At 37.0% G+C, this 26,083-nt stretch overlaps 1 protein-coding gene across 2 annotated transcripts in view; it reads left to right on the forward strand.

The window, feature by feature from the left end:
- mrrf (mitochondrial ribosome recycling factor) overlaps window positions 1-25,363 on the forward strand; it is a 46,092-nt gene extending 20,729 nt beyond the window's left edge. For both annotated transcript variants that reach the window (XM_043720103.2, XM_087998454.1), the window contains 4 exons: window positions 2,585-2,703; window positions 8,081-8,172; window positions 14,262-14,421; window positions 24,239-25,363. In XM_043720103.2, the coding sequence (XP_043576038.1) occupies window positions 2,585-2,703; window positions 8,081-8,172; window positions 14,262-14,421; window positions 24,239-24,316 (449 nt within the window). In that variant the 3' untranslated portion in view covers window positions 24,317-25,363. The remainder of the gene's footprint in view (window positions 1-2,584; window positions 2,704-8,080; window positions 8,173-14,261; window positions 14,422-24,238) is intronic.
- The last annotated feature ends 720 nt before the right edge of the window (window positions 25,364-26,083 follow it).

A 26,083-nucleotide genomic window follows, 5' to 3' on the forward strand; every position in this document is an offset into this window, starting at 1 on the left:
AAGTTGCTGCTCAAGTAATCACATATTGTTTGGCAATAATTGACATTCATTTCCACCACTGTGCATTTCAGAGAATGTTCTTTGCTGGTGGGTCATTACTTTTATGTTCAAGTGTTCCTGGATTTGCTGAAATCTGCCTTGGAATAAACTTCACTCTGCTCTTTGAGTTCTTGGAGCCAAAAAGTCAAGATGGATGATTGCCCAAACGTCCTATTTAAAAGATGTGTGGTGTAAAACTCTGAGAGCTTCCAGAAATTATTGACTGAGAACTATGTTTTTGACCAAAATGCACAAGTTTTCACTTTCACTTTTGGAGAATATGCCAACTAAACAGGAAGCCATCCACAATTATTATCTTTTCACAATACCATAAGAAACACAATTTTACTTCTCTTTTTCAAAAGAGTGTTGTTAGATTAAATACTACATACTTTTCTTCCTGATTATGGTCTTATGAAAATGAGTAAATATCAGTTATTATTTCCAAATTCCTTATTTCAGTGATCTAAATTTAAAACTTCACAGAAAGGGGAATGTGAAATGTTTAATTCTAGAAGTTAGCCATTTAATAATACATTTTTAAAAAATCATATCCGCTTTGAAAAGGACTCTAAATATCATCAGTTTAAGAAAGCAAATGGTGTCAGCTATCCCATATTCATGCTTCCCAATTTTTTTATCTACCTTATTTTACTTTATAAAATTCAAATACTTGGAGCATAATCATGCTTTGGATGTTCTGCATTATAATTTGGTCACTTTATGTGACCTTCCTGAGCTCCTCTTTACCATGGTCTTGACCAGGAAGAATCCAGTTTTGCTAATAGCTTCCTGAAAATGGTTTTTGTAGGAGGCATATGTCAAAACCTTCTAGTAGAAGTGTTTGCAGATGGTTTTCTATGTAAGCTGACAGGTAACAGCATCTCAAAACAGGAATAGAAGTGTTCCAAGTATCTAGCACTTTATCAAATACTTAATTCTATTATTTAACGAGTTGATTTTTTTTCACCTTGGTTGATTGAATGCTGACATGAAACTTCCAAGTAAAAATTTCTAATTGTATTAAACTGCAGACTTGGGGAGAATGAGCTGCCAATGGTAAAGTTAATTATAAAATGTTTCTGCCGACAAGTTAAGTGCATCAGAAATTATAGCATGTGGAATAGTAGGAGTAAAATATTACCTATCAAGTTATGTGCTGAGGTACCGTTCTGTACTCCCTTATTTATAACAGTCAATAGAAATTTTGATACCTGAAACTTTAATTGCCACGCAGTATGGTAGGTAATAAACGATTCAATATCTATTTGCTCTGCTCCCTCACAATAATGCAGTTTTTTTATAGCTATAAATGAATGGGTTAAAATAGGAGAACAAATGACAACCTGGATGTGAATGATTGATTGCTGATTTGGACTGCCCTGGATCTTTTAATTTATTCATAGTAGAACAGTCTTTAGGTACCAAAGTTCTTTTAGGATGAAATGTGAGGTTCTAAACCTGGAGCTATGTTTCATCAATATTTTTGTCCATGTTAACTATAAATAAATAGTATAAAACCTATTATTATAATGACTGAACAAGCATCAGAACTATTCAACCAAAATTTATTTTAGTCATATCTGTGTAGTGTGCTGTTAATTCAAGTAGATTTACAGAACATCTATAGCCCTTTTTGTCTCCTGAAAGGTAATAAAATCAAGGAAGATTTTCTGGAAATTAAGACCATAAATATTCCATTTTAAAGATCAGATATTTACAAGAAATTCTTCCTCGCTTGTTTTGCTGCATGATGTTCCATTATCAATAGGATTCTTGAATATGTTTACTTGAAGTAAACTAATTTATCAGTGATTATTTTATGTCTCATTCATTTTTACAATAACAACAGTAGCCCAAAATAGCACCATTAATATCCTGCTGTGTGGAAGTTGTGGTGAAAAGTCTTGAGACCTACAGGATTATATCTGGGTTCTGGCATTGATTTGTGTTGACAGCAGCTCACAAGTCATGATTATCCAGCAACTTGGAACTTTTTTGTATTTTAGAAGAAACTTATTTCTGATCACAAGAAAGAAAATGATAAAAATGTACAATCAGCAGCTTTAGGGTTCCATTGTTTTCTGCTTATTCCAAATTTGCTGCTTTGTACTTTCAGAACATAGCAGTCAGTGAGTTGTTGCATGCCATCTATCATTAGTTGGATTTGATTTTTTAAATTTATTAAGAGAAAAAATGGGCAGAATTCTATTACTTTTAGGAGATTGTGACTCTCGACCAAAGTTCATCTTATAAGTAGGATCAAGGCGTATGAATTTTGAAGTAGATTAATGGGATCAATTCTAAATTGAATACAGGGAAGACCGCTTTGCAATTGGATGAATATTCCAGTTTAGGAAACCTGGTCAGCATGGACAAGTTGGGGTAAAGGGCCTATTTCCATGCTGTATGACTATATGACTCTAATTTAAACATATACATCTATTACAATAGAAATGTTATCTAAAATGCTCCATTTTGTATTTACTTGATCTTGTTTGTTAAATATAGTCACCATTCACTGGAAATGTGATATTTTCTTTAGGTGCTTTGGATCATATTGCCGTTACTACTAATGATGGAAAATTTCCATTAAACCACCTGGGACAAATCTCCCTGAAATCCCCTCAACTCATCCTAGTAGATATGATGAGTTTCCCTGAGGTGAGTTAATGTGTAGAATATACACAATATGTTTGTGATATTTGAGATTAGTGTTAGGTGCCTTTTAAACCTATATTTAAAATGTAGTTAAGTATTGGTTGGGGCAAAACAGTAGAATTTTGTGTAGGTTATTGTGTAAAGAACTTGCATTTCAGCAATAAAATATAACAGTTCTTTTGTTATAGCCCATGTTTGCTAGAATAATAGAATGTACATTTTTTAAAAAACTAATGAACTAATGATCGTAGTTCTAAATCACTTGAAATCTTAACAGCCCAAGGCATCAGAGCTTGGAGAAGCTTTATATTTAATAGTCCACTAAATTGATATTCAGATTCAGGCTATCATCTTTAAATATAACCAATTGAAATAAATACACAATGGTTGTAAAACTCAACAGATCTGAAGCACTTACCTCAATTTCTCCCTCCCTACCTTGCATGCTATTGACTGAAATGTGAGCTGGTGAAGACATACTACCCCAGGCCTCTGTCAATACTGGTATCTACAAGCCATAAAGAGTTGTGCCTTTCCTTATTCTTGATGAGAAGTGCACTTATCCCTCACAGCATCCTGAAAGTTGGGAACTTGTTGTGTGGAGAATCATGGGCATTCAGTTGCAGTAGCTTAGCATTCTGGTGCCTTTTCACTGCTGAGTGATGTGATATGAAGTATTTTCCAGTCAGTAAAAGTACTGTGAGCCTTTTACGACATTTTAAAGTTTTCCAAAACTAGGAGATATTTGGAGAGGGCAGTGTAAAATTGTATCTAGTTGTATTTAATGATTATTAAATTGTGGGAGTACTTTATTGCAATTAGCTATTGGGGCAGAAATGATACTATTTAAGAGTTAGAATCAGCACTAAAAGAATATATAAGGATAATGGAAAAAACTGGAATAAAATGACATTAAAAATAGTTGAAGAACTAACATCAGCCTGGTGAGTTAGACTGCATAGCTTGTGCTATAATTTGCATGATTCTGACCAATTTTAAATAAAGTATTCTATCAGATATTATGATTGTTCCTTATTTTCTAGGCCACCACCAAAAAAAAGAGGGTTATTCAGTTAAAATCCATGTCCTATTACAATAAAACCTTTTGTTTATTGTATGACAAGATGATGATTTGTTCAAAGCCTATTTTAACCTTTAAGAACTCAGTTCCAAAGCATCTTTCATGAGAAGGAAATAAGCCACACTTCCAGTGTAGATTGTTTTATTCAGAAACATGTTTGCTCGGTAAACAGTGGTCATGCAAAAGTGCCCTGCCTGTTCTGATAGCATTGTTTACTGTTATGAATGTAGTTAAAAAGACACAAATGTTGTTAGTAGAACTGTCATAACAATTAAGGTTCTGCTTTTTTTTCTATCTTCATGAACTACCATTTGTTCCGCCACCCAAGTTTGCTACTCTTTGGTGACACTAACTATTTCATTCCTGAATGTGCTACCTCATGTGGGTACAGTTCTGTACCATTAGCAACCCTGCAGTAACTCAAAGAAATGGTGAATCTAAAACAAGAGACCAAAAATTAGGGTCTGGTCTTCCAAAAGTGAAGTTAAGAACATTTCTACACATGGATTATGATAGAAATTTGGAACTCTGTTCTACTGGAGGAAGATGAGGTCAATTGTTAATTTTAAAACTATGGAACTAAATAGCCTATTCCTGTTCATATATTCCTAAATTATTTGTAATGTATGATTCTAAATGAGTATTAACAGGCTATTTATCATTGACAACTTTGCACCTTTGCCTAATTCTGTCATCACCTGAAGCAAGTTGATGTATTTCACACCAGAAGCTGCAAAAAAGATTGGGGTAAATAACTGATTTTGTTCATTTTCTTGCAATTCCCATAGGTTTATGCAGTACTGTATCCTTAATGGCTGAATTGGAATACAAAATTACTGCTAACTAATGACATTTATACAAATCTTATAGTACTGTGATTTTTCTAAAGTCTGTTTTTACATATTGATGTAACTGCATAAGATTTCAGTTCCACAACTTTACAAAATGTTACTGTTATACAATTAATACCATGCATAAAGGTAAGCATAAAGTGGTTTATCTTTATTTAATCACCACTTTGCTGTCTACTTGTGACTATTTGTCATATCAAGACATTGGTGTTTCTGCTTTCATCACCAGAAATTCAAGCTGAGCTTAGTATTGCATTCTGATTTGTCTTTGTCTCTGAATAAAAGGGAGCTGGTCTGTCAAAACAATCCTGATTTGTATCTACAGTACAGACATTTATGCAAGGACGACATGATACTGAATTATTTTGTCTCTGAACAGTTTGGGTGTTTTATTCAATGTTAAAAACATTTAGTGATTAATTGTGTCAGTGTATTTGTAGTCCATGCAATATTCAGAAGGCAATTAACACTGCCTCCCCTCATTTAATTTGACCTAGGCTTAGAAAGAAAAATTGTGTACAAATAGTGAAAATCTATGATAACTTTTTTTAAAATTATAGTCAGAGCTCTAGTTTTCCTAACGATATATTGAATACTTCAGATTGTAGATTGGGATCTAAATTGGCTTTTTTTTTTTAGCATTCTTTCTTTCTTGATAGCACTGAGTAGGGCAAATGGACAACATAACAACTTTTATTAGTAAACGCCTCTTCTGTAATTTGTAACTGTAACTGAGTTAGTAATTGAGAATATTGTAAAGATACTTGAGGCATTCCCAAAAGCATTGACAAATAAAAAGATTAGAACATGTACTGCAACTTCATTTGTTGTTTTGGACAGTTTAGTGAACAAACCATTTAATCCCACTTGTTTGGAGTTAAAAATAAACAGATGCAGAAATAGCCTATAAGTAGTTTAGTTAATTAGTCTCAGTAAGTATGATAATTTACAATATCTGGCTGTAGGATGCACAAGCATTAATAGTGAAGTTATCCATTTCCTTTACCCATGATCGATAGCTGTGCCTTCACCCAGCCTTCACCCAGCTACACCGCATATTCTAGCATTCTCTCCATCAGCCCATCTATTTCTCCAAGCGTATTCCTTCATACAATCCACTCTGTCTACATTCTTTCACTCTGTGTCTATTTTCTTTTTGATTACACCTCTGTAAAGGAGATTCTTTTTTTTTGAAATTAGAAACACAATATGTACTAATTACTTGTTCATTTAAAAGGTCATTTCTGCTATGTTACAATTATTTACTGTTTGGTGGTTAACGCCGTGCTTCAAAAGAAAACCATCACTTCAGAAAAGGTTGTTCTTTAAGCATTATGTACATGTCCTGCTCATTCATTTACCATGGGAACCATTAGCGCAGTACAAGCAAAGTGTGAGATCTTTACTGAGATTTACAAGTAGCTTTAGCTTGGTTTTTGACATCTGGCTTAGAAACCACCTCTGCAGGAATGTTAAAAATATCCCTCAGAGGATATCAAATGTTTTTATTTGTACTCAGTGCCAGCATAATTAACATTCTTTGTTTCTCCCCAATTTTCTTTCGTATTTCGCTGCTTTTCTCTTCAAGATTGACTTTTGCTTGAGTATTGTTTTACAGAGATAGCAGTATTTTTCACAACCGACTGACCATTTTTCCAAATGAGTGATCTTAGTCAAACAATTTGACTATGTAAAGCTTCAGAATCCATTGATACTCATTGATACAAGGTGTTTACATTTTGCAATAAGAGTCACATGACAATGATCAGGAGTGAGAAACTTGGTTAACATTTTTTCTTCCTTACTAAGATTAATTGTTGTTCCTCAGCTGCTTTCATGACTGATTGTACCTAGACTGGGGATTAGTTTTTGTTGTATTTCATATGATACCCTTGTTTGATTTTTTTAAAAAAAGTCTATTGATTTCAATCTTGAGAATTTAAGCTGACCCAGCATCTACAACATTTTGGGTAGACAGCTCCAGATTATCACAACTGTGTGGAAACAGAGCTTCCTGATTTCACTGTCAAGCAGCTTCCATCTCTTTTTAACATTATGCTCCGTCATCTTTGATTTTTCCACCACACAAGATCATTTCTTTGTATCGATGCTACTGAATCAAAACATCTCAATTAAATAACTCATCAGCCGTGTATGACCAAGAGAATGCAGGCCATATTAATGCAACCTGTCCTCATAATTTAACTCCTTAAACTTTGGTATAATGCATTATATTCTCGCCAAGCCCATTACGTCCTCTCCTGAGGTTCAGTGTCAAAAATCAAGTATAGTTCTCCAGTTATGGTGTGACTAATTTCCTGCGCAACTAAAACATTGCCTCATCACTTTTGAGTTCTAGCCACCTTGAGATAAATGCTAAGAATCCATTAGTCTTTTGGATTATATTTTGTGCTTAGGGAGTACAATACAGGAAAACTCAGAAAAGGTGGCATCTTTTGCATGTCTCTCAGCATTTGGATTTGGTAAAATATTAGTGGAGACTTTAGAGCAGACCAACTTTTAAGCTGTGTTGCAAGGAGATTCATTGCCAAGTAGAAGGGACAATGAGACCAAATCTGAATGCAAAATTAGATTATTAGCTGGAAATCATTCTCACTACTTAGACTTAGGGGTATTTCTGCTGAAGTTTTGAGTTCCTGTTTGCATTGGCAAAGAGTGCCATGGTGGACACTGAGTTTCGCTACTTGATGCTGATGTGTATCGTTATTGCTACTTTGTCAAGAAATAATTTGTAGTTGATTAATGCACAATTCTGTGTCCAGTACATAATAAAATAAATGTTTAGCACAATTAGGGGCAAATCTGGTTTTGATTATGACGTTCTTTCTGTTCATTGCCTTCCGATCAGCCCCAAAATTACTCCTTCTAACTACCTACCTGAGTTTTTATTGATGTCAGATCAGTATCTTTAAACAATTATGTAACTTGCAGTTTTAGAGGTATTTAGATTTACACTTCATCCTAAATCTGTCTGATATTTTCGAAAGTGGATTTATTTCAATTAGCGCAAACACTGTATAAAACATTAGATGTCTAAATCAAACTTTTAAAAAAACTTAGATTTTAAAAATATCTTGGTTTTGTAACCATTCCCAAGGGCATTAATTTGTGGTTTCTAAAATAGATGGCCTCAAACCATTGAAAATATGTTCAAAGAGGCAGAACTTTTTTTCTTTCAATTTTTTTTCCCCTTCCTTTCTCCTCCTCTGCAATACCACAGTTTTATCCCTGTGTGTGCAAGGGGACTTAGCTTGCAATTCACAGTGGGATCAAAGCTTCTTGGACTGAATTTAACTTCCTGATGTTCTTGGTGAAAGAGGTAAACGTTTCCATGTTCTGGGCAAATAGATTAGCCGGACGGAGACGGAACAGTCATCTGTAAGTAATTATTCTGCTAATGCCCTTTACCTTTTGATCTGGTTCACAGGCAACGATGGCTGCCACCAAGGCCATAAGAGAAAGTGGAATGAACCTGAACCCAGAAGTGGATGGGACTGTGATCAGGGTGCCAATTCCTAAGTAAGTAATTTGAAGGTTATGCCTAAGGTTTCCGTCTTTGTCTGCTGACTGTCATTACAGGGCAGTTGCTGGCAAAAATACTTAAGGCTGAAAATCAAGTTTTTGAATTACAATGCATATTTTCTTGAAGATTATTTCTGTTTTGTTTTCTCTATTCAGGAAAATAATACAAATTAAATCCTTTAACTACTATTTGTTAAAATTTAGAATACTCTATCAAATGCAAAATAATTTATTATTTGATGCGTGGATTTGAAAATTACAAAGCCAATTCAAGAACTTGAAAATAAACTTGGTGATTCAAATGCTCACCAAACATCCAGTTTAAATGCTGCCAGAATGAGATAATTATTTTAAAATTCTTGGTTCCTAGTTTGAAGCAATGTAATCGTTTTGTCAAGTTTACTGATCTCTTCTAAATCTGTCTTAAATTCAGGACAAGTGGAATATTCAAAAACTATGCTGAAATCACTGGGGATAATCAAGTTATTAAAACAAGACTTGGTTTGTGTTCATTTAGAATACCACATGTCTTCTTTTAATCATGAACTCTCACACAATTTGAGTTAAGCTGTGTGATCCATTTTACTAATAATATTGTATAATTGAGTGTTAACACAGACCAAAATCATCCCTTTGTTATTCAACATGGACCAAAAATCTGCTGGTTGTTTTCATTTAGACAAATTTTCAGACCAAAAGTTTTGAGTGTGCATAATTAGTTTTTTAGTCACTGTTGAAGCATCACCATGTAATATGTAGTAGCAATAATAAATGGTGATTTAATGTTTCAGAATGCACATTCTTGTTGCTGTTCCTTAAATATGCTGAACTGCCTGCTTCAGTGCCATGCATTCAGCCTGAAGACAATACCATAGAATAGGGATGGATCAGTGGCAAAGGAACATCAAGATGGCTTTGGTTTTCCCACTGTTGAGTTAGGAGAAGTTGTGACATATTCAAAGGGAGACATCAAATAATTAGAGTGACAGCACAGAGACAGTCGCCCAAAATGCCGGGGTGGTACATCCAGCTGTCATTGTATAAGTATAGAGTGACCCTGTTGCCCTGTCTCTGAGGTCCAATATGTGAATGAAGAGGAGCAAAGTAAAAATAGCTTCTTTGGGAACACCAGTGTATGTGATGGGGAAGGAAGAAAAACCATTGCTAAAGTTTCCCAGGTCACGTTCCGCTAAATAGTAATAGAACCATACAGTACCAATTAGCTATAAAGCTCTTAAGTATTTGAAAAGACCCAGTAAAGTTTCTAGTAGGCACAGACCTACAGAACAAAGCAACTTAGACATAGGTTTAGGGTGAGAGGTGTAAGATATAAAAGAGACCTAAAGGGCAACTTTTTGACACAGAGGGTGGTGCGTTAATGGAATGAGCTGCCAGAGGAAGTGGTGGAGGCTGGTACAATTGCAACATTTAAAAGGCATCTGGATGGTTATATGAATAGGAAGGGTTTAGAGGGATAGGGCCGGGTGCAGGCAAATGGGACTAGATTAGGTTGGTATATCTGGTTCAGCATGGATGAGTTAGAACTGTTTCCTTGCTGTATATCTCTATGACTTTATGACTCTATAAGTCATGCTGCCCAAAAACCACTCAGTTTTTTCAGTGTCTACACCAGCCAAGTGTTGGTTCCTTTAATATATTTTGTTTCAGACCCAATAACTAAAATGCAAGTAACTTTATACAGGGGTACCTGTGTGTACAGTGAAAATCCACTATCCAACTATACCCAGGTTTCACTTTGATCCCAACATCCAATTAGTTAGTGCTTCTATATTGGTACCCGTAGGTTCTATCTTGTGGAGTAACCAATAATAAGATACTTTATTAAACATTTTCTATATATATATATATATGTATATATATATATATATATATATAGGAGTCATTCATCCACAACCTTAATGGCTTCCTCAAAATGCTCTTAATAAATTTGTCAGGCATGATCTATCCTTTCAGAAATCATGCTGTACATTTCTCATGAACCTTTCTTTTTCTTAATGTCTATAAAGAACATTCCTTATCCTTCCTGCCATCTTCTCAGTTAGGATAGTAGTCTGATAGGCGTAGTTCCTTGGCTCTGATTATCCATTTTTCACCAATTATCTGCATAAGCTGACTTCCAGTCTAAAGAATCTGGGCAAGGAGATCATTAAACATGGAACATCTCTTTAATTTCACTAGCAGGATATCATCCAAACCTGGAATGTTATCAGTTTTAAAGTTTTCTAATCTATCCAAATCGACTTAACTATCTAATGTTAATATTGCGTTTCCATTCTGATCAGTTTTCATTTTGGACATACAGGAATAGAGGCTGATTCAAGATTGTCATTTAACATCTCTGGAATAATCAGAGAATGTGTTTTATTCCAGTATCCTTTAGTGCTATATACAGCTATTTAAGATATTATCATCTTGCTGTTGCATGCCACAGTTGATCAGGTATCATATCGGAATAAAATACATTGGCACATTGCAACCATGTAGGTTAATTGGCTTAGTCAGTGTTCCCTTGAAGTTACAAATTTGATTAAGTGATAGTGTAATGACTTGGCAAACAGCAAAAACTGGTATTGGTACAGTGTCTTGGAAAAATAAAGTCTCCACTGGATAGGAATATTAAACAAAATTTGGTATCAAGCGGCTTGAGATATTAGAAAACATGACCAAAACTCTAGTCCAAACAGATTGTTTTAAGGGTTTCTTAAAGGATGAGAGGAAGTTAAATGTTTTAAAGAGAGAATTTCAGAGGCCCAGCAACTGAAAGCATCTGAAATGATGAAAATTGCGGAGTGGCATGACTACTCAGAGTAATGCCATGATCGCAAAGGAACATGGAAATAAAAGAATTTGAAAATTGATGTATTATTGGCTATTGGTCCAGTACAGGCCAGCAAGCTTATGATTGATAAGTGAGCAGAATTCGGTGCAAGTTAGGATGCAGGCTGCAGATGTTTGGATGTTGTCGCCTTTCGTGTGTAAGAAAGGTTGACTAGGAGAACATTAGGCCAGTCAAATCTGTTGGTGACAGACACATGGATAACAGTTAAGCATCTTACAGTTGTACCTCTGATATATTTGTATTTATTACTTCATGTAATTGTAATAGTAGTGTACTGTTTGTATGAATCAATGTCTTGTAATTCTGAGGTGTAAGTTAACATCCACAGTTTGGCACACAAAAACTTTCAACAATGATAAAACTACTGGGTGGAGAAGGCCAAATAATGATTAGGTAAAAGGAGATGTTTGATATTAATGCATATTTATTATAAAATTCCTTACTGCTGGCTAAAAGCTTTAGTGGCAGGGTCCCGGGAATGGTGTAAGATGCTGCATAGATCAAATGCAAAGAGAGAGGAGAAAATAGGAGGGTTTTTTTCCCCACAATATGGCAGAATCATAGAACAGTTACACAACAGTAGGAAGACCATTCAGACCACTGCTGGAATACAGTGACCTACGTACAGATTTGACTATTCCAAAGCTGTCTTGGCGAGCCTCTCATTTTTACTTTCTGAAGGTTGAGATCATCCAGAAATCTGTTTTGGGCCTCCTATCCAAGGAAAGACATGATGGCATTGGAGACAGTCCAGAGAAGGTTCACTACCATGATACCAGGTATGGAGGGACTGTTTTATGAGGACAGGCTGAGTAGGTTCAGCCTGTACTCATGAGAATTTAGAAGACTAAGAGGCAACCTTATTGAACATACAAGGTTCTTGGAAGACTTGACAGATTAGATGCAGAAAGGTTATTTCCCTTTGAGAGAGAGTCTTGGACCAGTAGGCATAATCTCAGAATAACGGGTCACACATTTAAGACAGAGATGCAAAGTAATTTCTCTTCTCAGAGGGTAGTGAATGTAAGGGACTCTTTATTGAAGGTGGCTGTTGAGGCTGGGTCGTTGAGTATACTCAAGGCTAAGATAGACAGAGTTTTAATTAGTAAGGGATTCAAGAGAAAAGGATTATCATATCAGGCATGATTTATTTGAATGACAGGGCACACTCAATGGGCTAAATGGCCTACATTTGCTCTTACATCTTATGATCTAATGGTTATTTAGCCCATCAAGTCTATGCTCTGAATAGTTCAACTAATTGTGCTTTTTCCTGATAAACTTATCTTCACATGCTTATCCAATTCTATTCTTAAATACAAAATAATTCCATTCAATTGTGCTTTATTATGTCAAAAGTTAGAAAATGCTTCACACAAACAATTACTTTTGAAGCTCGATGGTTGATGTAGGCAAATACAAATCTTGCACTTCCCAAATGTTTTTGATTTACATGTAGAAAATACTTGTTTATAATGGTAGGTTCAGAATATTACATTGTATACGATATATTTGACTGTTGTTTACCCCGAAGAATTGTTTTGACAGCTAATCAAAATGAGGGTTGTGATGTACTGATTGATTTATTGAAAAAAATTATAAGTTTCACAGTTTTAATTTGTTCTAAATGCAAAGAATTTTGTGATTTTTTTTGAAAGAACTGATGGTAAGTAAGCTGTGAGGGAAGGTCATAAATGCTTGTCTTCTAATTTTCTCTTCACAAATAAATTAAGATGAAAAATATTCGTATCTCAGTGATAAAATGCAAAGTGAATGTTAAATATAGAAATCTATTATTTCATCCTTAATATTCAAAAAGGCAAAGCAATTTATAATCAGTATATTTTATTTTAATCTCTGTGTTGTGAAGTACATTGTATATAATATATCCTATTGTTAGCCAAATCAAAGCTCGTTATTCATGTAAATAGAAATGTAACAAGTGTTTTTTTTGCATCCTGGAAAAGAATAGGAACTTTAGATACGGTCTAATCATAGTTATTAAGGAAAATTTGTATTTTAAATTCAAATTGCTTCTTCATAATTTCAGTTGGCCCATTGTAATTATACTAGATGAAGTTCAGAGTCAATTCTAACCGCGGATCTTTCAGGGCTACTATTACTATGCGAGATTGTTTTTATAATGAATCTGTAACTCACACTGAGCTGGTGCCATAATGAAGAATAGCAAAATGTCAAGGTTTAGCCTAGCAATACAACTGACAAATATTTTTGTCATATATATTGTAACTGGTTTGCAAGATGAAAATTGAATATAAATTTGCACTTACTACAATTTCAAGATAAGTTTTTGAGGCCTAAGGACATAAGTCACAAAACTAGCCTGAGCAAAAACCAAATTGTTAAATATCTTCACAGTTGGTTTTACATGTGAAGAGACTTTATACTTGAGCTGTTTTGTATTGAATTTTACAAAAAGATAACATAAAAGTTAACCCTAGGGTCATTGATGATCCACTTTGTCTAAGTATTAGCAGCATTTTCCACATTAAATGAATACAATGCTGTAAGTTTTCAATGGTAAAACTTCACAAGTAACATTTGAGATATGTAACCATCAAAATTTAATAGGGAATATCTGAAGACAAGAAATAATATTTTTAAACCTTCGGTTCAGAAAACTTCTGCATTGACATGATGAACAATAATTCTAATTGATGAGCTGTACATGGAATAAATGAACATTGCTTGTAGTTACAGTTAATGTTAATCTTACATGAGTTGCAGGAAGCATGCCGAAGGGAGACCAGGCACCTTCACATAAGGTTGGAAAACCAAACATGAGTTACTCCTTACCAGTCTTGAACATGTACAAGCAGATCACCGCCAACTCTAACTAAATGGCTTCCGTGCAAATCTACAGTTCACAAATGAAATTTTAAAAAAATAAAAATCTCCTTCATTGGAAGTTGTTAATAATTACAGTGAATGACCCTGTCAGTAAAATAAAACAATGGCACAATTATTTTGCTCAGCATTCAAGTGACACTTGCACATTCTGATCAACTATGTTTAGATTAGAAAATTTACCATTGAAAGTACAGAAAACAAAGTTGTTAGTGTCTGCATATAGAGCTATTCTAGCAAGATTCTAAATGCAGTTTTTGCTTTTTGAAGGCATATAGTGTGTGTATCTATATATGAATGCACCCTTCATTCTTTATGTTACTGGAATTTGCTTAGATATCTGTAACTATTTTTGCAGAGTGACCAGAGAGCACAGGGAAAATCTGGCCAAACTAGCCAAACATTTTACAAACAAGTCAAAGGAATCACTCCGAAAAATACGTACTAATGCCGTTGCTCAAGTAAAGAAATCAAAGGACTCTACCTCTGAAGATACAATCAGGCTACTAGAAAAGCAGGTTAGTGTTGCAACTTTTAACAGAGGTTGGATACAATTTTTCCATCCCCTATTTCTTTCTCTCTTCATGCTTTAGAACGTAAAGGGATTTTAAATGTTTCTTAAAAGCAGCGCGATAATGTTAAGACATTTGTTGTTCCCAATTGAACACAGACCAAGTACAGTATTATAATCTGTGCTTTTCTGTAGGTTGACAAAAATAGAATAAGGAATAATATTTGAATGCATCACTTAATTGTTTATGGCTAAAAGTTAACATATTTATAAACTCTTTATTTTTCAATCTTTTCTTTTCCCTAATTATTTCTTAATCACAGAATCCTTACAGTGTGGAAAGAGGCCATTCAGCCCAGGAGTCTGCACTGACCCTCCAAAGAGCATCCCATCCAGGCCTAATTCCCCACCCTATCACCGTAACACCACATTTTTACCCTGTGGCTAATTCACTTAACCTGCTCATCCTTGGACACTATGGGCAATTTAGCATGGCCAATCCACCTAATGTGCAGTGGATGGTGGGAGGAAACCCATGTAGACATGGGGCGAACATGCAAACTCCACACAGACAGTCATCCAAGACTGGAAATGAAACTGGGTCCATATCACTGTGAAGCAATAGGGCTAACCACTGAGCCACCATGCCCTGCTTATAAATTAGCTGCTGGTGAGAAAAGATCACAAACTGGATCTGGATGTGAAGGATGAATAGGCCCATCCATCTAACTGGAACTTTAAAAAAAATTGTTCATGCAATGTGGACATTGCTGAGAAGGCCAACGTTCATTGCCCTAATTGGCCACCCTAGAAAACATTGGGTTTGAGCTTCCTTTTTGAAATGTTGCAGTCCTTGGGTGTAGAGTAGTGTTCAGTAGGGGGAATAACAGCTCTTCACCTTCCTGCCCCATCACCATAATCAGCACACCATTCTGTTTGAATTAGATGATGATATTGGATGTTAAAAAATACAGTACAAGAAAAGGGAAGTAATAGTAGCTAGGACTTTGCTCTGCATGACAAAGGAATGGCTGTTCACCTAGAGTGAGGTTACAAAGAAATCTTTTGAGGTTTTGTCATTTAGAAATTTAAGGGGGGTTGTGGTGTCTGTAAGCAGATCAAGCTGAAAGTTATTGGGTTTGATTCTTTAACTAGATTGAATAATCTTCACTGAATAGTAGTCTGTAAAGCAGGAAAAGTAAAATAAATATTGTTGTTAGTGCATGAATTAAGACAAAGATATAAGAAAAATAAGCTAAGAATTATTTTATTAAAACATGAGACTTTGTTTCTGAGAGAATGAGACTCCACATTTGTAAATTTTCAAGTGTCACTTAGTACCATTGATATATACCATATTGTTTAGTACTTACTTATTTCTGATTACACTAACCCTAACTTTGTCATGCATTTTTAGTCTGAGAGTAGTGGGTAATTACCCCCAATTCTCAGTGTTCCAGTGTTTTTTGTGCTGAGTCGCATCAGCAAAGGCTAAATTTGCACAGCTATGGAAAAATAGCACATCAGTGACAAATGACTTCTAGATTTCCACATATAATGTTCAGTTGCCATAAATTGCTGTCGATTTTGTCCTGTATTAACAATGGGCACTGATAGCCTCACTGTTAATAATGCGGTGAAATATGGGCTCTTGTAAATTCGGACCAGCAAGCATGAAAAATAAAATTTTCTTCTTCATCCTCCACTCCCTCACAGCAAAGTAAGGAATAGCTAAAGGGGCACAAATTATAGAAATAAGGCAGTGTATCATGTGAGACTGGCAATGAAATAAAATATCAAAGTAAGTCTGACTAGAAGCGACTCCAATTATGGCTTTAATGCATTCTTGCTTAAATTAATGTTATATAGAACTGTATTGTGTATATTCAATACTGTGTCTTAATTGCTAAAATGCCAGTGCTGTCTGATATGACCTGCAATCTTCCTGCTGCTGTAAACAAGGTAGGCTTGCTGCTTAGGGTGAATTTACTTAGCAGAGTAACTTAAGTTTTTCTACGTGGTGGGCCAATAATTTGTGTTGAAATTGAAGAATTGTAATGTACAGTAAAAGTCGCTTCTGGGTTTTTTTCTGGTGGTGAGTCAGACATGACATTGTTACAAAGAAGGAACAGAGATGTGATGGGCTTTCCATTTCTGCAGCAGTTCTAGTAATTCTGTAAACTGGGTTGAAATCAGATCAAGTTAATCTGCAGTGGCAACTGTCCACACAACAGCTAGTGGATTTAGACTTGAATTTCAAATCTCAGACTCTGATCTCTGCAGTTCAGGACAAAAATGGCTTAAGATTCAGTAAAACTACAGAGGAAAATGGTATTGATAATTTGTGAAATTGTTGTTTCAATGGTTGTCATTCCTTAAAAAAAGTTTAGAAAAAAATTAACCTCTGAAGTGTAGCTTGGTAATGACATTTGTGTCACCTGTATGCCAGATAAACATTAAAATTTAGGGAGGAGTTGTAGGCACAAACGTGGCCAGTCTCACATTCAAATAGCATAGCGTTTGAAGCCATATATACATCCACTACAACATTAAGTCTATTCCAGTAACAAAGTAATAGCCTTTCGTTTGTTGGAAATACAAGATTTGAATGTAATACTAAATGCTTCAGTATGAAATCTTATTGCACAGATGCAGACCTTCACGTTCAGTCCATTAATCACTAATCATCAATTGCAACCCCCACATTAATAAAATCAAAATAATTATGAAAATGAAAAAAACTAACTTCAATGCCCCCATGTATTTGTCATATTTTTGATAAACATACATTATTTTCTAAGCCACAAGATCATCTAAGGTTGCCCATGAAATCAGTCAATAAATCTCCCAATTGCATCTTGGCTTTACTTTTATTTTTTGCATTACATAGGAATATATCAATCTATTTTGGGAGGATGGTAGCTGTACAGCTTGATACATGCCAGAAAGTTTTGTTGTTGTTTGTGGGAGATCTCCCAAAGATGCAAGAAGTCAATGAGTCAAATTAAACCCAGAAGGTGGGAGCACATTTACTAAAGAACTTAGTCAATGGATGGAATGATCATCTATTCAGCAAATTTAGACTGTGATTGTGGATTACATTACATAAAATACAAATGCGTTGTTGCATGCAGAACTGTTCATTGTTTTAGTTTGAAGCTGGCAATTATTCTGCACGTTCATGTTTTGTGAGTTCAAGATCCAGTTTGCACAGTGCTCATGAAAAAGCATGCATGTACTGGCAGAGAATGTGCATTCTATGGAGGCCTTGAGTTTTTTAAATTTTCAGGACTTGGTTTGGATTTCTTGTGTTTGGTTGTGCTTAGTGAGAGAATGAAGGTTTCATACCTACAGATTGGACATGATGCCACATTAGGTATCAATTCTACTCTCCAATTTTCTGGATTTAGCCTTGCTACAGCAAAAACCATCCATAGTGGGGCCAATTAATCCATTGCAGAGGTTTGCCAGTGTGCCAGTGTGAATTTGGCAGCTAGGAGACACACAACAGACCAACAGTGATTCTTCCTTTGATTTTCTTTCTTAACCTGGACTGTGGAAATCTTAACATAGCAGGCCAATTAACGTTAGCATATGTATCATATATATCAAAGATTAAATGCATTCTAAATAAAGCAAAACATAATTATACTGGCATTGCTACATTCATTTTCTGGTCAATGATATTCTAGCCTAAAACCCATTGAGGTTCAGTGTATGCAGTCTCTTGCATGAATTCCTGTAATTACTTCCTTCAGACTGAGTTATTTGATTTTCTTCATCATTTTATAGCTCTTTAACATTTAATTACAATAGTTTCTATACTAGTTGATCACATTTGTAATGTTAGTCTGAAATTGCAGACTGTTACGTTGGCGTAGAGGTATAGTTAGTAATTTTGCAGAACAGAATGTTACTTTGCAGAAGGGGGGTGTTTTGCTTTGTGTCATTTAAAAAAAAATCTCCCTGACTTTATTGAACTGTGTGTAAATTGTTTGCCATATGGGAGAGTTGGCACAGTGTTTCAAATAATCAAGGAATCCTCCTTTAAATAAATCTTTTAAACTTGGGCTCGGAAATTACATAACCATTTAAAATGGCTTGACACCTCCAAAAAAGTAGTGATGTGAGTAATTTTAATGGAGTGGATTACATTATTGTACACATTAGATTGAAATTAAAAATTAGTGGATTGAGTTTTCCCATTTTTGGCAGTGGTTTCTTTCAAGATATTTATGGCGAGCAGTCCACTTTGATCCGTGTCACCTTTTCTCAAGCAGTCTGCTATTGTTCCCTTTGTTAATTGTGCATTTGCCTCGATGGTGCCTGGCTCGTGAAACCTTGTGGCAGGATAATGCTCACTGTTACTGGGAGTTTGCAACATTCATACAGCTGGTGCCATATTTAAACCCGAGCTCCGCGGTATTTCAGACGCTGTAAGCCGAGGCCTGTGACCAGCTGCGTCCACTACTTTTTGTCATTTATATAAATGATTTGGATGTGAGCATAAGAGGTATAGTTAGTAATTTTGCAGTTGACACCAAAATTGCAGGTGTAGTGGACAGTGAAGAAGGTTACCTCAGATTACAACAGGATCTTGATCAGATGGGCCAATGGGCCAAGAAGTGGCAGATGGAGTTTAATTCAGATAAATGTGTGGTGCTGCATTTTGGGAAAGCAAACCTTAGCAGGACTTATACACTTCATGGTAAGGTCCTGGGGAGTGTTCCTGAACAAAGAGACCTTGGAGTGCAGGTTCATAGCTCCTTGAAAGTGGAGTCGCAGGTAGATAGGATAGTGAAGAAAGCATTTGGTATGCTTTCCTTTATTGGTCAGAGTATTGAGTACAGGAGTTAGGGGGTTATGTTGTGGTTGTACAAGACATTGGTTAGAACACTGTTGGAATATTGCGTGCAGTTCAGGTCTCCTTCCTATCGGAAAGATGTTGTAAAACTTGAAAGGGTTCAGAAAAGATTTACAAGGATGTTGCCAGGGTTGGAGGATTTGAGCTATAGGGAGAGGCTGAACAGGCTGGGGCTATTTTCCCTGGAGTGTCGGAGGCTGAGGGGTGACCTTATAGAGGTTTACAAAATTATGAGGAGCATTGGTTAGGATAAATAGACAATCTTTTCCCTGGGATGGGGGAGTCCAGAACTAGAGGGCATAGGTTTAGGGTAAGAGGGGAAAGATATAAAAGAGATCTAAGGAGCAACTTTTTCACGCAAGGGCTGGTACGTGTATGGAATGAGCTGCCAGAGGAAGTGGTGGAGGTTGGTACAATTACAACATTTAAAAGGCATCTGGATGGATATATGAATAGGAAGTGTTTGGAGAGATATGGACCAGGTGCTGGCAGGTGGGAATACATTGGGTTGGGATATCTGGTCGGCATGGACGGGTTGGACCTAAGGATCTGTTTCTGTGCTGTACATCTCTATGACTCTATGACTCTACGACTGCACCAAGCATTCCCGCAATGTTGGAACCGAGAAGATGTCTCAGAAAGATGGCAACGCAGTTTCGCAGACAGGAACGTGGAGATGCTGGGGAACTGGGTAGTGAGAAGTAGGGTAGTGCTTTTTCCTCCTGATTGCCAAAGGACGCCACGCAAAAAGGCTGGTCTTAAATAGCAGCCTGTATCATTGTGGTCTCATTGGTCCAACACAATGCACAGCAGTGCCAAAATAAGTTTAATAAGCTTCTGTGCTCTCAAAGGGCAAGTGTCACCATTTTCTCTCTGCTACCTACTACTCAGTTACTTGAACTCTTTGACTGCACGTAACTCCTATCAAGGCTCATAGATGACAACTTGCATTATTGCATATCCACTTAAAAGCTCTCATGCACCTGATTCCTCTCAAATACTAACCCATTCTCTCCTCTGCATTTTGTATTCATACACTGGGGAGACCGAATCACCTCTTCTGTCCCTGCATCACCAATAATGGCTCTCCTCCCAATTCTATCATACACAATTGCCCCTTTATGTCATTACTCCAACAAATGTCTTATAACCTGGTTTAGAGGGCAAAGACATCCAGCAGGGTGGTAGACATTAGGTTTGTCATGCTATATGAAGAAAAATTCTGGAGTTTTCTGAAAAAGAGGATTACTGCTCAAGTGGAGATGTGGGGTCCTCCATGAGCAAAGAATTGAGTACTGTGTTATGCTGCTCTCCCACATCAGTACTAACCCATCCTTAATGTTTACACAAGTTTTTAGACCTTTTACACAGCTACTGGCCTTTTCTTCCTCTATGCAGGCACAAGTGGGGCCCAACATAAATGTAAGTCCCTCAGTGGAGACTCTGCATTCCACCTTTGAGGAGGCAGAAATTGATTGCAGAGAGTGCACAGGCTGGGCTTTACCTGTACCAAATACCAGCTTGGAGATTTGCACCTCAGTGGATTCACTTTTTAGATTAGAATCGGGAGTGCAGTCTGGTGAGTGTATAACTGATTCCTCTCTGCAGTTCCTGGAAGACTGCTCAGTCCCATGCTGTGAATGATCCAGTGGTCTCAACCATTAATTGTAAGGTCAGAATACACAAACAGTCACAGGTACAGCAGGAAGGTTTGTCAGAGTTTTTTGGTAAATTGGATTGATCATCATTATCAGTGGTGGCCCCTGTATATGTCAATCTGGCTACCATCATGGAGCGGCTATCTATGTGCGCTTACCACCCCCTCAAGGGCAACAAGGGTTGGGCAATAAATGCTGATCCAGTCAGCGATGTTCATGAAGGAATATTAAGATCGCTGCAGCCATTGGTGCTCAGTATCAGTAGCAAGAAGAGAAGGCAATGAGGGACTTCAAGCTCAGTGCAGATTATCTTGGGGACAGGGTGCTGCCTGCACATGACCAGGAGGAGGAAGAACCACACACAGGACCTGCAGTGTGACTGCCACCTAAGCTGCTGTTGGTATGACATTGACATAGCACGGTGTTGTGTAGTGATATGCCCATCTCTTGACTGTTAGGTACTCTGAATGATGACCTGTTACTTGTTCTACTCTGTACATTAAGTAGCAATGCAAGTCCCAAATGCTGGTTACCTGTAAGTTCAGACTGAACAGCCAGTGCTCTAAAAGGTAATACAAGGAGCTGACAGTCTCCACCTAATGCAAAGTGAACAAGTACAGAGGAACTTTAATTATCCAAACGACGCGGGCAGGGAGTATTTTGTTTGGATAATCGCATGTTCAGATAACACAGTTTAGCCGAGCATCTGGACCGTACAATCTTGTTTGGATAATCCGAAATTCAGATAATCGAATCCAGATAATCGAGGTTCCTCTGTGCTACAGAAGTTATCTAAGAACTATTTGATGCATTGAGCATGGATGCAAGAGATGTGTGGCACTGCGTGCTAAGTGACGGAGCATTGACATTAGAATCATAAGTATGTCTGAGCTTCAAATTGAAGCGCTGAAGTGGCGTGTAAGTTGGTCCAGAAGCCGTCTCGATAACGTGATGATGCTGATGGTTTGGTGGTGCGCACTTATATGGGTGTGTGGATGAAGAGGACAGTGTCCGCAGGGCATGGAGGAATGGCTGTGATGATGTGGTTAAATGAAGGCCCGGAGAAACAAGCAGCAAGCTACCAGCTAACTGCTGGGACTTGGTGCCATCTAAATTTGTTTGAGGAAGGTGCGGTAAAATTGGAAGTTGCGTAGAAATGTGACATAATTAGCTAATAATGAGATACAAATGCATGCAAGTAAGGTAGTCACCGCACATAGTGAGATTTAAATCCGAGGGAGGGAATGTCATAAATATTTTTCTAGAGATTGAGAATGTGCGTTGTTCCATATACCAACTTTTCCCAACTTCCATGCTGCTGCCCACTCTGCTCAAGGCAATGGAAAATTCTTCCAGTGTTTCCCAGTGTTAGTATGCTAATGTTGTTGAACTGAATGAATTGAGCTGAACATGTTTATTGTAAAGTTCGATAACTTTATACTTTTACAGTTTGGGAATAATCCTCTCGCTTATATTTAAATATTGCAGCTCAGGTAAACTGGCAACGAAATTCTAAGAATGCTTTCCAGTTATTTTTTAAAGGCCTCATTTATTTTGAACTCTTGTAAGATCATCCATTTGTATTAAACTACAACAATCAACATTTATCCACCATTGGTAAATTGTGGTGGCTTCTAAAAGGCACTGCAAACGTCAGACTTACTGGTTGTTTTCGTACTTTTCCAAATTATTTGCTTTGCTTCTTCCCTTCACTGATTTTTCAGTATTTATTCAATTTATAAGTAATAATTTGGTGTGGACTATTGATAAGTGGAATGAACTGGCGTTTTGAAGGCACTGCTGTTAGATTCGATCATCAACGGAAGTTAGTGTCAGTAGAAGCAGGCACAACTAATTTGTGGGGCTGTGGTAAATAGCATGGGTAATTGGATAGCTGTCTCAAAGACTCAGCAGGGATGTGATTGGCCAAATGGCCTCCTTCTGTGGTGTAGAATTCTACGCAGAGAATTGAAAAACGAAGCCATTAAACAATGGCTGATTAGAAAACAACAAAATCGGAAGCAGAAGTATGACGCATTTCACCCTGAAAATGGTCCAGCTTGATTTGCTGCTTGTCTGTAATGCATGGTTTCTACTTATTTAAAGCCAACTTTTGTTGAGCTAGATCTCCAAATCCTGCAACAATTTGCTGAACATGTTGTGGTACAGACACAAAAATATGGTGTGGCATTTAAGCCTGAGCATTTTCTGTATTGTTTAAAACTACAATTGTTACAAGCTCTAAGTCTTGCATACTGAAAAGAAAGGTTATAATAGACACTGTATGAACCTGGAGTGTACTTTGTTCTGTGTGAAATTAATTAAATTTACCGTACTTTGAAATATCTCACAAATTAACAAAATACATACTGACAAATGGTGACTGAGAGACCAAAGCAATTTAACAAAGTTAATTCAGATTACTATTGATTTGCTGGTCAAATTGTATTTACATCTTTATTAAATGACATACATACTGCATAACTGTGTTAAAGGCAACATCTCCCTCCTTATCAGCCTTGATCTACCGGAAGCCTTTGATGGGTTTGTTCATAATTGGGCCAGCACTCAGTGGTTAGCACTGCTGCCTCACAGCACCAGAGACCCAGGCTCGATTCCACCTTCTGGCGACTATGTGGAGTTTTCGTATTCTCCCCGTGTCTGCGTGGGTTTCCTCCGGGTGCTCTGGTTTCCTCCCACAATCCAAAGATGTGCAGGTTAGGTGAATTGGCCATGCTAAATTGCCCGTAGTGTTCAGGGATGTGTAGGTTAGGTGCATTAGTCAGGGGTAGATATAAGATAATAGGGTACGGGAATGGGTCTGGGTGGGTTACTCCTCAGAGGTTCGGTATGGACTTGTTGGGCCGAAGGACCTGTTTCCACACTGTGGGGATTCTAAGATTCTAATTGTCACCAGAGTACACTCGCAATGGATTCTCTTCCTGCTCCCACTCTATCCCCCCTTATACCCTATACTGTCAGTTTGCAGAGGTGGAAATAGGTGGTCTTAGTAATTGGCATGAATAGAATACGTGCTTGGGAGCTCAGCTGGTGGAGTAAAATAGAGAATCAAACATTTCCTTTACCACCTCCAACTTTTCATCTTCATGCTGCCTCTTGGCAATATCATCCAAACGCACATTTTATTACATTAAAGCTGATATACACATACAGGTTGTTGCTGTTGGTTTAAATTCAGATTTAACATTCCAAAAGTAAATTGCATTCAGCACTATAGCAAAGGTTTTCTGAGAGATTAAGTGGTGGTTGCATTTGCTAAGGTCTTTTGTTATTCTTCGTAGATTCAACAGATGGCAGACGATGTTGCTGCCGACATGGACAAACAACTGATGGCAAAAACCAAAGAGCTTTTAGGATGAACAAGATGGGAAATATAAATGGACCGGAGCTGAAAAACAAAGCTGTTCTACCATACCCATTCTCAACCCTCTTTCCCCAAATTGATTCCTCCAGATACTTACATTTCCATAGGTTCTGACAGTCAGCTGCTTCTGAGTTCGAGAGACCATTTTTTTGTAAGCTGTACAGAACCTTTGAAGTGCAGTCACTATTGTATTCTAGGGAACACAGAAGCTGGTTTTCAGCATAGCAAGCACTCAAAAGCAATAATTAAATAAATCAACTGCTTCTGGTGTCAGTTACAGAGTAGATGTTGGACAGTGGATGTATTTCCCTTGTTCTTCTTTGAATAGTAGCATGAAAGGTACTTTTTGTTCATCTGAGGGCACACAGGGCCGTGCTTCAGCATCTCACTTGAAACACAGCACCTCCAGTGTTGCAGCACTGTTCTCAGTACTGCTAGCTAGATTGTGTGCTTTGGTCTCTGTACTGGGACTTGAACACATGACCTTCCAACTCTGAGGCAGGTGTAACCTCCTGGGTCAAGGCTGAGACTTGTTAACTTCGCCATTCAATATGCACTAAGTTCTTATCATTTAACTTCCCTATGCATTTCCTGTCCTGGCATCAGTGACAATGAGGTCAGTAGAGTGAACTCAGAACATTTGTCAAACCTGGGATATACCAGGTCAATTTATCTACTTGACAACAGTGACTGTACTTCGTTAATAAAATATTGCTGGTACTTAGTATGTTCAGGAGAGATGAAAGGATCTGCAAGTTCTTTCCTCCTTTTGTATGGCACTATATTACAAATTCATGCGTCTCTGAAGATCAGTTATACGTTAAAGAGGTTCCATACATTTTCATTTTACATAATTTCTATTTTGACCTGTACAAAATGAAATTGACACATTCTAAATTGCACTCCTGATCAACTCAATTTTGTGGAATAACTTAATTTCACTGGCTGAAGTAAAATATATCATTTTATCTATTGAATCATGGCAATGATTGTCAAAAAGTATCTACACATGTCTTTACAATAAAAATATATGATTTCTTCACCATATCCTCGCTTTGTAATCTGTAATAGGTGTGACACCATGTTTCATAATTTTAAGACAATAAAATCACTAATGGGCGTTTTGTAAATGTTGATTCTCAACAAGTGATTTGTGTAACAAAATTAACTCAAATAGCATGAATATGACTAACAGAATCATTGGTACTTACAACACAGGAAGAGGTTATTTGGCTTATTGTGAGTGGGCTGGCTTGTGTAAGAGCAGCTGTATTTAATCCAACATTACAGCTTTTGTCTATGACTGTGTCAGTTTCTCATGCTCAGTACCTGTCCAAAACCCATTTAAAATTATTTGTGGAAGCATCTTCCAGGTCCTTTCAAATTTCCTTTTTTATTCACTTGTGGGACATGAGCGTTGCTAGCTGGCCACCATTTATTACCCATCCCTAGCAGCCCTTGAGAAGTTGGTGGTGAGCTACCTTCTTGAACTGCTGTAGTCCACATACTGTAGATTGACTCACAATTCCTTAGGGAGCAAATTCCAGGATATTGACCCAGCAACAGTGGAGGAATGGTGAAATGTTTCAAAGTCAGGATGGTGAGTGGCTTGCAGGGGAATTTGCAGGTGGCAGTGTTCTCATTCCTTCGAGATGGAAATGATAGTGGGTTTTGGAAGGTGCTGTCTAAGGATCTTTGGTGAATTCCTGCAGAGCATCTTGTAGGTATCATACTTCGCTGTGACTTAACATTGGTGGTAGAA

This window comes from Chiloscyllium plagiosum, unplaced genomic scaffold (genome assembly GCF_037043375.1).
Source record: "Chiloscyllium plagiosum isolate Xiang-an unplaced genomic scaffold, Cpla_swu_hap1 HiC_scaffold_21, whole genome shotgun sequence".
NCBI lineage: Eukaryota > Metazoa > Chordata > Chondrichthyes > Orectolobiformes > Hemiscylliidae > Chiloscyllium > Chiloscyllium plagiosum.